We start from the raw sequence: 16,250 nt of genomic DNA, 5'->3' as shown, positions 1-16,250 counted from the left end.
GCTTTCAAATGCTCCCAGAAATGAAAGTCAAGAAGGTTGAGGTCAGGAGGCCATGGAATTGGTCCGCCTCTACCAATCCATCGGTCACCGAATCTGTTGTTGAGAAGCGTACGAACACTTCGACTGAAATGTGCAGGAGCTCCATCGTGCATGAACCACATGTTGTGTCGTACTTGTAAAGGCACATGTTCTAGCAGCACAGGTAGAGTATCCCGTATGAAATCATGATAACGTGCTCCATTGAGCGTAGGTGGAAGAACATGGGGCCCAATCAAGACATCACCAACAACGCCTGCCCAAACGTTCACAGAAAATCTGTGTTGATGACGTGATTGCACAATTGTGTGCGGATTCTCGTCAGCCCACACATGTTGATTGTGAAAATTTACAATTTGATCACGTTGGAATGAAGCCTCATCCGTAAAGAGGACATTTGCACTGAAATGAGGATTGACACATTGTTGGATGAACCATTCGCAGAAGTGTACCCGTGGAGGCCAATCAGCTGCTGATAGTGCCTGCACACGCTGTACATGGTACGGAAACAACTGGTTCTCCCGTAGCTGCACGAAGAATTGCCTCGTCCATTGCAGGTGTCCTCGTCGTTCTAGGTCTTCCCCAGTCGCGAGTCATAGGCTGAAATGTTCCGTGCTCCCTAAGACGCCGATCAATTGCTTCGAACGTCTTCCTGTAGGGTCACCTTCGTTCTGGAAATCTGTCTCGATACAAACGTACCGCGCCACGGCTATTGCCCCGTGCTAATCCATACATCAGATGGGCATCTGCCAACTCCGCATTTGTAAATATTGCACTGACTGCAAAACCACGTTCGTGATGAACACTAACCTGTTGATGCTACGTACTGATGCTAGTACTGTAGAGCAATGAGTCGCATGTCAACACAAGCACCGAAGTCAACATTACCTTCCTTCAATTGGGCCAACTGGCGGTGAATCGAGGAAGTACAATACATACTGACGAAACTAAAATGAGCTCTAACATGGAAATTAAGCGTTTCCGAACACATGTCCACATAACATCTTTTCTTTATTTGTGTGTGAGGAATGTTTCCTGAAAGTTTGGCCATACCTTTTTGTAACACCCTGTATTCCTGCACTGAGCTCAGTAGGCAAGTCTCATTTTTGATCGCTAACCTAAATCACAGACAGACTGTTTATTCTTGGTTTACCAGGTGTATTACTTCCGATGTGAGGGGCATGTTATTGCAATCAAGGCGAATAAAACCATTTATCGTCAGTAACGTAAATGCATCGGACTTCTTAGAACCGAAGAAAGCAGCAGACTGTAATACAAACAGCAAATGTAGATGTATCCAAAGTACAGTTACTACGGTTAAACAAACAAGCTTCACGTAGTTAGAACCAGAAGCTTAAATGAAACTGGGGCTGGGAAGGTATTCCTATTTTACACTCCTGGAAATTGAAATAAGAACACCGTGAATTCATTGTCCCAGGAAGGGGAAACTTTATTGACACATTCCTGGGGTCAGATACATCACATGATCACACTGACAGAACCACAGGCACATAGACACAGGCAACAGAGCATGCACAATGTCGGCATTAGTACAGTGTATATCCACCTTTCGCAGCAATGCAGGCTGCTATTCTCCCATGGAGACGATCGTAGAGATGCTGGATGTAGTCCTGTGGAACGGCTTGCCATGCCATTTCCACCTGGCGCCTCAGTTGGACCAGCGTTCGTGCTGGACGTGCAGACCGCGTGAGACGACGCTTCATCCAGTCCCAAACATGCTCAATGGGGGACAGATCCGGAGATCTTGCTGGCCAGGGTAGTTGACTTACACCTTCTAGAGCACATTGGGTGGCACGGGATACATGCGGACGTGCATTGTCCTGTTGGAACAGCAAGTCCCCTTGCCGGTCTAGGAATGGTAGAACGATGGGTTCGATGACGGTTTGGATGTACCGTGCACTATTCAGTGTCCCCTCGACGATCACCAGTGGTGTACGGCCAGTGTAGGAGATCGCTCCCCACACCATGACGCCGGGTGTTGGCCCTGTGTGCCTCGGTCGTATGCAGTCCTGATTGTGGCGCTCACCTGCACGGCGCCAAACACGCATACGACCATCATTGGCACCAAGGCAGAAGCGACTCTCATCGCTGAAGACGACACGTCTCCATTCGTCCCTCCATTCACGCCTGTCGCGACACCACTGGAGGCGGGCTGCACGATGTTGGGGCGTGAGCGGAAGACGGCCTAACGGTGTGCGGGACCGTAGCCCAGCTTCATGGAGACGGTTGCGAATGGTCCTCGCCGATACCCCAGGAGCAACAGTGTCCCTAATTTGCTGGGAAGTGGCGGTGCGGTCCCCTACGGCACTGCGTAGGATCCTACGGTCTTGGCGTGCATCCGTGCGTCGCTGCGGTCCGGTCCCAGGTCGACGGGCACGTGCACCTTCCGCCGACCACTGGCGACAACATCGATGTACTGTGGAGACCTCACGCCCCACGTGTTGAGCAATTCGGCGGTACGTCCACCCGGCCTCCCGCATGCCCACTATACGCCCTCGCTCAAAGTCCGTCAACTGCACATACGGTTCACGTCCACGCTGTCGCGGCATGCTACCAGTGTTAAAGACTGCGATGGAGCTCCGTATGCCACGGCAAACTTGCTGACACTGACGGCGGCGATGCACGTATGCTGCGCAGCTAGCGCCATTCGACGGCCAACACCGCGGTTCCTGGTGTGTCCGCTGTGCCGTGCGTGTGATCATTGCTTGTACAGCCCTCTCGCAGTGTCCGGAGCAAGTATGGTGGGTCTGACACACCGGTGTCAATGTGTTCTTTTTTCCATTTCCAGGTGTGTATTTTGAGAACAGGTGTACAAGTACAGGACGTCAACAAAATGCAACTACCTGCCCTGGGATTACAAGCCACATCTGTGAAGAACAGATGAAAGATTTGATTGAAATGATGCAGTACCTGATAAATAATGACAACATATAGTTTTACAACAGAAGAATGAACTTTTACTATCTTTTTGCTGACCACTGAACTATCGCACTTAGTAAGTTTTTCATGCTACTACAATTCAATCTTTGTAATTTCCTTTGGAAACTATATCAATACTATGCTTAACTTTAAAATAAAACACGTTAATGAGTACAATTACGGCCATTACCTACCTAGTACACTTAAAAACTCAATTTCCTCAAATTCATGATTTTGGCTCTTAGAGCCATTTTTATTTCTTCAAGACTTCGAATTTAATTAATTTTCCCAGTTGTAAGGTGCTGCTGCAAAAAATCCAAGTACCCTGCATCTGATACGCTACTTCAACTTTTTGATCACTTAACTTTTCGCAGTGTCTCCTTTGCCTAATTATAAAGTTGTTTTATTTAATTCGCGTAAGTTGCACATTTTAATTTGTCGAAGAAAAGAAACTGTTGTCCTTCCTCATTTAAATCCAAGACCGTTACCACATTTCCATTGCTGTCAGTATCTGGAAAAAGAATGTCTAACGTGAAACAGTCAGTCTGCTGTCTGGAATAGTCTTAGCGGATTCCTAAATACCAAATTTCCTGTCCGTCAAAATTCGGAGTACATTAACTGCTACAACCATCAAACAGTTCTCGAAATTCACAAAAAAGAAAGATTTATCGACAGTAGTCACATTAAATACCACGCAGTAAAGTGTCAGCCACGAATAAACAAACAATACTTTACTGGTTTTTCAAAAACGAAACTAGGCGATAAAGGACCGACAAATCTATGAAATCTCAAAAAGAGTTAAATCTAACACACGAAAAGAAACACGGGGCACAAAAATGTTGATGTGCACACAAAATGTTCCCCCCCGTAGGGAAAGGAGCCATCAGTTGATTAATTACCAATTCGTGGTGACTTAACAATCTTAAGGATATAATCAGAGCTTCATTTCAGTATTCCTTCGATTTGTTCGTGATAAGAAATTTAGATGAATGTTCACTAAGAAATTCACAGGTATTTTTACTGTTCAATGGCAGAACCAGTAACATACGGTCCTTGTAACATTTCATGAATGTCCTGCACGTCTCCACCACCTGCAGAATAAAATCCACAAACCTGGCAACAGCGCATGCGGGTGGTTAGCTTGTGTTAAGTATCTGAGATAACAGTGCTCCATTAGCGCTACGTCGTTTAAAAGAAAGTGACCATCGGAAAGAGTAAAAAGGGTTCTGCGATATCTTGCTTGAAGAATTCCCTTACAGTACGTTCTTCCATGACTCGGCAGTAATCGTCTACAGCAATTTTTTGCGAACTGACATGGTAGCGGAGCTGCAGCAGAAATGAAACAACGGGAAGTTTTTCGAGGGCTCTCCTGCTACAACTTTATGCAATGGGATGAAAATGCGATGACGTTCCTAAATAAAAGTCCTTTGCAAATTCTCTTCCTTTGTCTGGACACGACACGCGAACTCGAAAGAATGTTTCTCATACTAGGCAGCGCCCTAATGGCATAATATTGCTTGATTCTGTGACTTCCTAATGACCGGCAGGCGCTACAAAGACCGACTGTGAACATGCACTCACTCTGACAAGGAGAGGAGTGGGGTCGACTTTTTGAAACTATCAACACAATAATATAAATTATGGTCCCAGGCACCGCACTCTGCAGCCACTCACTCTGATTGGCCCTCGTTTGTTAGTAATCGACGAAAAAAATTTCGTTATTCTGAGTGATCTTGTAGGGCCTTAAATTTGAAAATAATACAACGAGTGATGTTATAGTTTAGTGGCTAGTATAAGAGAATGACATGCGGAAGGTCGTGGTTTCAAAATTTCAATTCCTTTGTATTTTTAAATAGTTATCGAAATGACTTAAGTCATTATTTTTATTCAGTCAATTGGTTTGAATTTAATTTTTTGAAATTTCTAATCCTCTGTCTTGTCATTTTCATAATAGCAAAACTTTTTCGTTTGCTGTTATTTTTTTCTCATCATTCTGTTTTCCTTTGGAATCTTTTGCGTACGTGACTTTAACAATTTTTTGTATTAATTCTGATTTAATTTCCTCCCTTTGATTACCTTATATTTATATTTTCGTTCACGTTATAGCATTCATTATTTCTATTCCTCATCTTGCGCATTTATTAATAATCTCGTCTTCCTTTTGAATCTTCATCGGCGTTATTTTGTCCATAGCGGAACAAGAATTTGTGTTTTAAATGTTTGCATGACGATTACCATCCAAAAAATTGTGCATCTCACACGTAACAAAAATGCATTTTGGGCATCATTGCAGAGCCAATATAGATTGTTTCGTCTTTTGTTTTTTAACCAATGGATCGGCGTTTTCTAACGTTCAAACATTGTGATGAATAAATAAAACCAATTCAAATCGCATCACAAAGATTCCAAATAGAAAAAGAAAGATAGGAAGAAAAAAAAAGCAAATGTAAAAGTTAATGCGATGATTAAAATGACGTGACAAAGGATTAGAAATTTGAAAAAATTACATTAAAAAGAATTAACTGAATAAAAATAGTAATCAAAGTCGTTTCGATGCCTACTTAAAAATAAAAAAATATAAGTAGTTGACTAGAGTTGCACCCTCAGCCTTTTGTGTTAGTCTTGTATGCTAACCATTTCGCTGCAATAACAATATACGTATAGCTGTCAATGTTAAGGGTAATCACGCAAAATTAGGACTTCTTTCGTCGATTACACGCAAAGACGGGTTACCAGGGTGAATAGCTGCAGAGTGAGATACCTGGGACCCTAACCTACACCGGGCGAGGTGGCGCAATGGTTAGCACAGTGGACTCGCATTCGGGAGGACGACGGTTCAATCCCGCGTGCGGCCACCCTGATTTAGGTTTTCCACGTTTTCCCTAAATCGCTGCAGGCAAATGCCGGGATGGTTCCTTTGAAAGGGCACGGCCGACTTCCTTCCCCGTCCTTCCCTAATCCGATGGGACCGATAACCTCCCAGTTTGGTCTCTTCCCCCAAACAACCCAACCCAACTTTACCTACACTGCCATATAGATGATTTCAAAGAGTCAATCCCATGCCTGAGGACATCTCCTTGTGACAAGAATAACAGTAACCGAAATAGTAGTGCTACACCATAGTAGAATCGCGCGCTCTGGAGCACTGAAAATTTGCAATGTCTGAGAAACGTCACCAAGCACGTAGACAATAGAAAGTGTTTGGATAAATTTAAACTAGGCTTCTACTATATACTACACATGTAACAACATTATCTGTTATTTTTTAAGAAACTGTCTTTGCTTCTCCTGTAAAATTTAATGAAATGGATTCACGAGGGTTTTCATTGCCTATTATCGACAAGAAGTCGGGCTCTCTAAGTTGTGAGTAATCGCTTGAACCCAATGGTTGGCGCGTCCTGTTGGCATTCCTGGAGGCGCTAATGGAGAAGTAAATAAAAGCTGCAGGCTGCCAAGCGCTGAATCAGTCGTTCGTGGAACTGTGGAGGCGCTATGAAGACAAGTAGTCAGGCGAGAAGTTCGCAAATAATCACTTCTAAGAAAAAAGATGTGGAATCGGGAGAAATGAATAATTTTAGCTTCAGAGAATTCTGCATTCATGATCGTCTGTGTCTAACGGGTTGACGATTCAGTAACAGTTTTCCAATACGGAATACACATGTCCCCCCCCCCCCCCCCCACACACACACAAACAAAATAAGATTATACTGTTAAAATATTTAGCCAGACTTCATTTTCCTGTCTCGTGATACTTCACACTGAAATTAATCAACAACATTAGTCGGCATGCTATTGACGTACAGACGTTTCAAATAACAGCTTCAGACTTGCCGCCTTCAGTAGGGAGAGAGCAGTAATGCCATTCTTTTATACAGCAGTATATTTCTGTTTAACAGTACTTCACCACCATTTTTCGTGTTGAATCCACAACGAATCTTCCACTCTGCATTGCCGCGTGCGCTGTGTACTGCACCTTCGTGGCACATGAAAACAGTCTTCGACACTGGACTCGAACCTGGAACTTTGGAACTAGCAGAGAATGCTCTTTCTGACTAAACCAGGGGCTCCTAACCTTTTCTACGTAGTGCCCTGCTTTGCAACGCCACAGTATCTCATACCCCCCCCCCCCCCCCCAAATGCTTATTTATTTTATTGATTGATTAGCTATACCCGGCGAACTTAGTTACAGCTCTGAAAATCTTTATATGTTATAGCTGACCCGGCAAACGTTTGATTTTCCATATAAATTATCTCTAGTCTATAAGAATAATGTTTACGTGTAACACAATGTATACGTGTAACACAATAGCTGTTGTTGGCGGAGCTCGAGACACAAACAATAATAATGGCCGAATACAGCGTAGGAAATGAGGAAAGGCTTAGGGTGAAGTCCGGCAGTATCGTCCACTATTAGTGCTAGCGTTTCTACGGTAGATCGCGCGGATTTAACAACTGCAACCGATACACGGCTCGTCCATGAGCATACAAACGTAGCGGTTAATTTCGTGTCGAAACATGTTCTCCAGCATTATGAATAAGGCCAAGCGCACACGCATCGATTTTTATCGTACGTAAAAATATTGTACGATGATTAAATTCTTTTAGAGGAACAAAGGAGAGCATAGGAACTTCTTTGTTCCACTAAAAGAACTTAATCTTACGATATGTTTCCGTACGATAAAAATCGATGCGTCTGCGCTAGGCCCGAATGTCAGTTTGGCGATTGACGCGTGCTACCTAGTTAAACTTCTCGGTCTAGTAACGTCGATTCAAAGAGGGATATTCGAGTCGTTGCATTTGGTACGTTTTCTTCAATTACCTATCTATCGAATAGTTAAAGACTATCGCCGGTAGACACCTGGCGGGGATAACTGATCAAGTGATAACTGATCAGTTAATGACTGGGGTTGAAAATTATTGAATTACTAAAATCGCTATTAAAAATAGGAGTTTGTGGTAAAATGGTGAAAATTTAGGGTTGTATGTATTTTTAATGCCACATCATGAAAAAATAAAAAGTTCTGTCCAAAAAATAAGAAAATTTTTTTTGGGGTGGGCCACCCTTATCACTCAGGGCTATGAAAAACAGATTACGATCAATTCTCAGACGTACAGAATATACATGTAAAATTTCATCAGAATCGATCGAGTCGTTTCGGAGGAGTATGGTAACTAACACTGTGACACGAGAATTTTATATATAAGCATTTTTGATTCTTTCGAAAAACTTTATTTGAGAGTAATCTGCGATACTCACTTTAGTAATACTAAACTATAGCGTCCCAAAGGACTCGGTAGCATATTTGTGCATTTTTCTGAGATGTCGGTGCCCCACTTATAAATCTCTCAACACCTCCCCCCGCCCCCCCCCCCCCCCCCTCTCTCCGCCTTTAGAGGTTCGGATGTACTGGGCTGAACTATCCAGACGCGACACGCGGCTCATCTTCACAGCTGCAGATCTGTCAGCAGCTTTGGTACTTTTCAGACGTAGCAGACCCCCTGCATACCTTGCTGGACTAACTCTCGATCTACATCTACATCCATACTCCGCAAGCCACCTGACGGTGTGTGGCGGAGGGTACTTTGAGTACCTCTATCGGTTCTCCCTTCTATTCCAGTCTCGTATTGTTCGTGGAAAGAAAGATTGTCGGTATGCCTCTGTATGGGCTCTAATCTCTCTGATTTTATCCTCATGGTCTCTTCACGAGATATACGTAGTAGGGAGCAATATACTGCTTGACTCCTCGGTGAAGGTATGTTTCCGAAACTTCAACAAAAGCCCGTACCGAGCTACTGAGCGTCTCTCCTGCAGAGTCTTCCACTGGAGTTTATCTATCATCTCCGTAACACTTTCGCAATTACTAAATGATCGTGTAACGAAGCGCGCTGCTCTCCGTTGGATCTTCTCTATCTCTTCTATCAACACTATCTGGTACGGATCCCACACTGGTGAGCAATATTCAAGCAGTGGGCGAACAAGTGTACTGTAACCTACTTCCTTTGTTTTCGGATTGCTTTTCCTTAGGATTCTTCCAATGAATCTCAGTCTGGCATCTGATTTACCGAAGATTAATTTTATATGGTCATTCTGTTTTAAATCACCTCTAATGCCTACTCCCAGGAATTAACTACTTCCAGTTGCTGACCTGCTAATTGTAGCTAAATGATAAAGGATCTTTCTTTCTATGTATTCGCAGCACATTACACTTGTCTACATGGAGATTCAATTGCCGTTCCTTGCACCATGCGTCAATTCGTTGCAGATCCTCCTGCATTTCAGTACAATTTTCCATTGTTACAACCTCTAGATACACCACAGCATCATCCGCAAAAAGCCTCAGTGAACTTCCGATGTTATCCACAAGGTCATTTACGTATATTGTCAATAGCTACTGTCCTACGACACTCCCCTGCGGTACACCTGAAATCACTCTTACTTCGGAAGACTTCTCTCCATTGAGAATGACATGCTGCGTTCTGTTATCTAGGAACTCTTCAAACCAATCGCACAATTGGTCTGATAGTCCATATGATCTTACTTCTGAAAGAATGGATATCACACAGAAATGCAGCCTAGAGGTTGTTTCCTGAACGAATGCTTCGCTCTGCAGTGTGGCAGACTGAAACACGAACAGCTGCTAGCGTGAGTTTCTTAGAAGTAGATACCTTAGGGGTTGCGAAGCAACTCAAATCGGTTGATACGGGCAAGTCTTCAGGTCCAGATTGTATACCGATTAGTTCCCTTTCAGATTACGCAATCATATACAACCGGTCGCTCACCGATAGATCTTTTAAGAAGGGTAGTAGGAGTAATCCATCGAACTACAGACCTATATCATTGACGTCGGTTTGCTGTAGGGTTTTGGAGCATATACTGTATTCAAACATTATGAATCACCTCGAGGGGACGATCTATTGATACGTAATCAGCATGGTTTCAGAAAACATCGTTCTTGTGCAACGCAGCTAGCTCTTTATTCGCACGAAGTAATGGCCGCTATCGACAGGGGATCTCAGGTTGATTCCGTATTTCTGGATTTCCGGAAAGCTTTTGACACCGTTCCTCACAAGCGACTTCTAATCAAGCTGCGGGCCTATGGGATATCGTCTCAGTTGTGCGACTGGATTCGTGATTTCCTGTCAGGAAGGTCGCAGTTCGTAGTAATAGACGGCAAATCATCGAGTAAAACTGAAGTGATATCAGGTGTTCCCCAGGGAAGCGTCCTGGGACCTCCGCTGTTCCTGATCTATATAAATGACCTGGGTGACAATCTGAGCAGTTCTCTTAGGTTGTTCGCAGATGATGCTGTAATTTACCGTCTAGTAAGGTCATCCGAAGACCAGTATCAGTCGCAAAGCGATTTAGAAAAGATTGCTGTATGGTGTGGCAGGTGATAGTTGACGCTAAATAACGAAAAGTGTGAGGTGATCCACATGAGTTCCAAAAGAAATCCGTTGGAATTCAATTACTCGATAAATAGTACAATTCTCAAGGCTGTCAATTCGACTAGTTACCTGGGTGTTAAAATTACGAACAACTTCAGTTGGAAAGACCGCATAGATAATATTGTGGGGAAGGCGAGCCAAAGGTTGCGTTTCATTGGCAGGACACTTAGAAGATGCAACAAGTCCACTAAAGAGACAGTTTACACTACACTCGTTCGTCCTCTGTTAGAATATTGCTGCGCGGTGTGGGATCCTTACCAGGTGGGTTTGACGGAGGACATTTAAAGGGTGCAAAAAAGGGCAGCTCGTTTTGTATTATCACGTAATAGGGGAGAGAGTGTGGCAGATATGGTACGCGAGTTGGGATGGAAGTCATTAAAGCAAAGACGCTTTCCGTCGCGGCGAGATCTATTTACGAAATTTCAGTCACCAACTTTCTCTTCCGAATGTGAAAATATTTTGTTGAGCCCAACCTACATGATCATCAAAATAAAATAAGAGAAATCAGAGCTCGAACAGAAAGGTTTAGGTGTTCGTTTTTCCCGCGCGCTGTTCGGAAGTGGAATGGTAGAGAGATAGTATGAGTGTGGTTCGATGAACCCTCTGCCAAACACTTAAATGTGAATTGCAGAGTAATCATGTAGATGTAGACAGTGTGCGCTGCTTGAAACGTCCTAGAAGGAGGGAAAAAATACAGTTTGCTGGAGTGGGACTCGAACCCGGAACGCCCGCATCCATGTCCAGCTACCGAGCTCTGTCCCCTCAGTGTCCAAGTCCAGCGCGAGCCACGGTTTTAGCCGGTGCCGGCTCGTGACTCACGTGTGTCCGCGGCGCGGCGACGTGTGGCGTTGCAGCAGGCCGCGGTCATGCTTGGCGCATCGCCGAGACACGGCGCCGCCTACGGCCGCTCACTCTGCCCGGGGCATGGTGCCGCTCCTGCAAGCACACCAACCACATACAAACTCTGTTCGCTCACATCTCGTCACCTGTAAACAAACACACACTGCTCGTCATCAGGAATTTACCCTGTCTGACAAAAAAGTGAAGCACCCCGAACACACAGTCAAATGTGATTCTTGAGTTTCTCCCGGCGTATTTGATAATCAAAATATCCACTGGTGTACTGCCGGTCAACAGTGTCCAACGGGAACACCAGAGGCACACTCGACTGATGTATCCGAGCAAGTCGGCGGTCGCTGAACATTGTTTGTCGGAAAATCACGCTGTGGAGTATGAACGCACGAGGATTCTGGTACAGACGTCGAGATACTGGGACAGCGTTGTGTGAGAGGCCATCGAAATTCGCACCAATGAAGACCTCATAAACCGTGACTGTGGCTATAATCTTAGCAAGGCTTGGGAACCAGCGATTGGGTTAATCAAGAGTAAATCGAGCAAACGTATAGCTGTGACGACCACGGCGGACAGAGCCATCACTCCGTCATCTCAGACGCCGTCGCAATCTGTTCCACGACCGTGGCGCGTGGCGCGGACAGCGGAGGGAGAGAGCCGCGGGCGGAGGGTATTTAAATCGGCCGCCGCCGCGACCGAACCCAGTTCCCCCTGAACAGCCATAGCGTACGGTTCTCCGTACCGGCACGTTCACAGGAGCTCAGTCCGTCAGTTCACCTGATGATGGCGACATGTATGATCGCCGAAATATTGTGCCCGTTGGACACTGTAGACCGGAAGTACACCAGTGGACATTTTGACACAGTCAAATGTTAACATAATTACAATGAAATGAATAGTCCCAGCTGCATACAGGCGTTGATATAAGTCAACGGGGGCAGTTGAAAATATGTGCTCCGACCGGGACTCGAACCCGGGATCTCCTGCTTAAATGGTAGACGCTCTATCCATCTTTTTTTGTTTTTTTTTTAGTGTTCTCATTTTGTTCGATTTTGCGAGTTGCATTTGTTCGGTGCGGTTGTCCCATTACACTCGTTCAAGTTCAGTGTTGAGCCGCTGACTCAGTTTTTTATTACAGAGGGCAGCCAACTCTCTGACCGAACACGCTGAGCTACCGTGCCGGCGTCCAGCTGAGCCACCGAGGACACAGAGGCTAATGCGATTGCAGTAACTTCTCTCTGGCACGCCTTCCGTGAGACCCACATTCGCAACTTATTGTCTCGTACTATATTCATAGTGCCCCTGCCCATTATACTCATTACTGCGGCTTTACTGCCGATTCCCGTGAGAGTTCGGGGACTGTTTGTGCATCCGCACAGAAGAAGATGGTCAAATGGGCGGGCCGCGCGGGATTAGCCGAGCGGTCCAAGGCGCTGCAGTCACGGACTGTGCGGCTGGTCCCGGCGGAGGTTCGAGTCCTCCCTCGGGCATGGGTTCAAATAGCTCTGAGCGCTATGCGACTTAACTGCTGAGGTCATCAGTCGCCTAGAACTTAGAACTAATTAAACCTAACTAACCTAAGGACATCACACACATCCATGCCCGAGGCAGGATTCGAACCTGCGACCGGAGCGGTCGCTCGGTTCCAGACTGTAGCGCCTAGAACCGCATGGCCACTCCGGCCGGCTCGGGCATGGGTGTGTGTGTTTGTCCTTAGGTTAATTTAGGTTAAGTAGTGTGTTAGCTTAGGGACTGATGACCTTAGCAGTTGAGTTCCATAAGATTTCACACACATTTGAACATTTGAACAAATGGGCGGTGAGCCTTAACTATATATAAATATGAAGATGGTATCTGTTCTTTCGGATATATCAATGTTAATGTTACTTCGTATACGTACACACCATCGGCGGGTATGCAAATAATTGGAGTTTCAGTTCTGTGTGACAGGTAGAACGGCCACCAGAGGACATATGCGTTATTCGTACTGGGTGCTGTTATCAGGCCTGCTACGGTAAATAAGGAGCATGAGAAGCGTCAGATTTTGAGTGACCACTGAGAAGGAGACAGGAATTACCGCAAAGAAAACGGTCTATTGACACATATTTTAGAAAACATCGTTCTTGTGCCACACAACTAGCTCTTTACTAACACGAAGTATTGAGTGCTATTGACAAGGGATTTCAGATTGATTCCGTATTTCTAGATTCCCAGAAGGCTTTTGGCACTGTACCACATAAGCGGCTTGTAGTGATATTGCGTGCTTATGGAATATCGACTCAGTTATATGACTGCATTCGTGATTTCCTGTCAGAGAGGTCACAGTTCGTAGTAATCGACGGAAAGTCATCGAGTAAAACAGAAGTGATTTCTGGCGTTCCCCAAGGTAGTGTTATAGGCCCTATGCTGTTCCTCATCTATATAAACGATTTAGGAGACTATCTGAGCAGCCGTCTTACGTTGTTTGCGGATGATGCTGTCGTTTATCGACTAGTAAAGCCATTAGAAGAACAAAACAAACTGAAAAACAATTTAGAAAGATATCTGTGTGGTGCAAAAATTGGCAACTGATGCTAAATAATGAAAAGTGTGAGGTCATCCATATGAGTGCCAAAAGGAATCGTATATTCAAATAAATACCTAGGAATTACAATTACGAACATCTTAACTTGGAAGGAACACACAGAAAATGTTTTGCGGAAGGCTAACCAAAGACTGCGTTTGGGGAAGGCTAACCGCCGGCCGGAGTGGCCGAGCCGGCCGAAGTGGCCGTGCGGTTAAAGGCGCTGCAGTCTGGAACCGCAAGACCGCTACGGTCGCAGGTTCGAATCCTGCCTCGGGCATGGATGTTTGTGATGTCCTTAGGTTAGTTAGGTTTAACTAGTTCTAAGTTCTAGGGGACTAATGACCTCAGCAGTTGAGTCCCATAGTGCTCAGAGCCATTTGAACCATTTTTTTTTTTCGGAGTGGCCGAGCGGTTCTAGGTGCTACAGTCTGGAACCACGCGACCGCTACGGTCGCAGGTTCGAATCCTGCCTCGGGCTTGGATGTGTGTGATGTCCTCAGGTTAGTTAGGTTTAAGTAGTTCTAAGTTCTAGGGGACTGATGACCAAAGAAGTTAAGTCCCATAGTGCTCAGAGCCATTTTTTGAAGGCTAACCAAATACTGGGTTTTATTGGCAGAACACTTAGAAAACTAACATGTCTACTAAGGAGACTGTCTACACTACGCTTGTCCGTCCTCTATTAGAATGCTGCTACGCGGTCTGTGATCCTTAACAGACAGGATTGACTGAGTGCATCGAGAAAGTTCAAAGGAGGGCAGCACGTTTTGTATTATCGCGAAATAGGGGAGAGAGTGTCACTGAAATGATACAGGATTTGGGGTGGACACCATTAAAACAAAGGAGTTTTTCGTAGCGGCAGAATCTTCTCACGAAATTTCCATCTCCAACTTTCTCCTCCGAATGCGAAAATATTTTGTTGACGCCGACTTCGTTGGGGAAATCAGAGCTTGCACCGAAAGATATAGGTGTTCGTCTTTTCCGCGCGCTGTTCGAAATTGAACTATGAGAATTATTGTGAAGGTGGTTAACGAACACTCTGCCAGTCACTTAAATGTGATTTGCAGAGTATCCATGTAGATGTAGACGTAGATATACAGATGCTGCGTATCCGTGTGAGACAGTGTTATCAGCGCTTGACAGAGTTCGAATGGGGCATCATCGGAGGTCTCCATTTGGCTGCTTGGAAGAAAGGTGGGGCATTCGGCTGTGACAGCGGCCTGACATTGGACTACATGGGTACTTGGGGACAGGCGTAATCGACGTCTGACCAACACAAGGGAGGATCGCCGTATTGCGCACCAAGCATATGTCTTCACATATGCATCGCTATCCGACAACAAATAATGGACTTCCTGTAACATTCTGATTCCCCCGCGACATCGATCTGAGACTACAAGCAGCAGTCGACTACGAAATTACCGAACCAAACGTACGTTGCCGTTAACATCACAACCCAAACGGGGTCTGGAGTGTTTCCGCCAACCGATGGAGTGTTTCCTCGAACCGAAAGCATGGATTACTGATAAATGGCATTGCACTCTGTTCAGCCATAAATTGCATTTCTGTTCCACCCTGTATTATCATCGTCAGTGATTATGGCAGCGACCTGGTGCGACATCGCATTCTCCCAGCGTTTTGGAGAGGCACAGAGGTGTATGTCCTGTGGGTATCCTATGTAGAATTTTTACTGCATTTTCTAGTTCTGCTGCTTAGTGTTTTTAGTTTCGAAGGTGCATGTAAAATGTAGACTGACTGTTCTCAAAGCCCGGTTGTGTTCCTTGAACTTTATTCTGAAATCAGTGTATGAGTATTTTTGTATCCACTACAAATATCTACGAGAACAGACCACAAAGTCTGGTTTTGAATGAATGAGAAGTTATTATATTCAAATATCATAGTCTGACGAAGCTCGTAATTGATACAATTCCTTACACACGTGTCACTGCAGCGAGGGTTAACAAATACGGTGAGTGTCCGAAAAGTACGTTGAAAATATTTTCCCCGTCTGTACCATGATAGTTGAGTAAAATTAAACTATAAAGATATGCTTGAAGTTCGGCAGTTTATAGTGATGTACTAATATTTGCTCTACTATCATGGTAAATGATTACAGTCCAAGAGTAATGGTAGCTGGCAGCAGTGTTCCTAAAAGATAATCCCTGGTAGCGTTCGATAGCTGAAGGTGTTACTTCAGCTGTTCGTTAGTCGTTGTGAGAAAGCGGGAGTTGAAGAAGGAGTAAGCCGTTCTACAACGAACTGTTGCAATATGGAGCGCGGAGCAGCAAACGGATCGCTTGGTGACAACAAAGTTATTGTGAGTTGGATGGCCCAACGCATATGACACAGCAGAGTACAAACGTGCGCTTGACAGCAGAAATCTAGCGCGTGACGCTGAGTCAAGGCAGGAGTT

General features: G+C 44.9%; 1 protein-coding gene across 3 annotated transcripts in view; it reads right to left on the bottom strand.

Moving 5' to 3' along the window:
* The window catches only part of LOC124616683, a 222,087-nt gene that overhangs the window by 77,122 nt on the left and 128,715 nt on the right, over nt 1-16,250 (bottom strand). For 2 of the 3 annotated variants that reach the window (XM_047145029.1, XM_047145020.1), the window contains exon 2: nt 11,242-11,358. The exons of the other annotated variant lie outside the window; for it this stretch is intronic. In XM_047145029.1, coding sequence (XP_047000985.1) covers nt 11,242-11,290 — 49 coding nt within the window. In that variant the 5' untranslated portion in view covers nt 11,291-11,358. The remainder of the gene's footprint in view (nt 1-11,241; nt 11,359-16,250) is intronic. 3 annotated transcript variants of the gene reach the window in all.

This window comes from Schistocerca americana, chromosome 1, assembly GCF_021461395.2.
Source record: "Schistocerca americana isolate TAMUIC-IGC-003095 chromosome 1, iqSchAmer2.1, whole genome shotgun sequence".
Classification (NCBI taxonomy): domain Eukaryota; kingdom Metazoa; phylum Arthropoda; class Insecta; order Orthoptera; family Acrididae; genus Schistocerca; species Schistocerca americana.
This window is presented reverse-complemented; position numbering and strand designations above follow the sequence as displayed.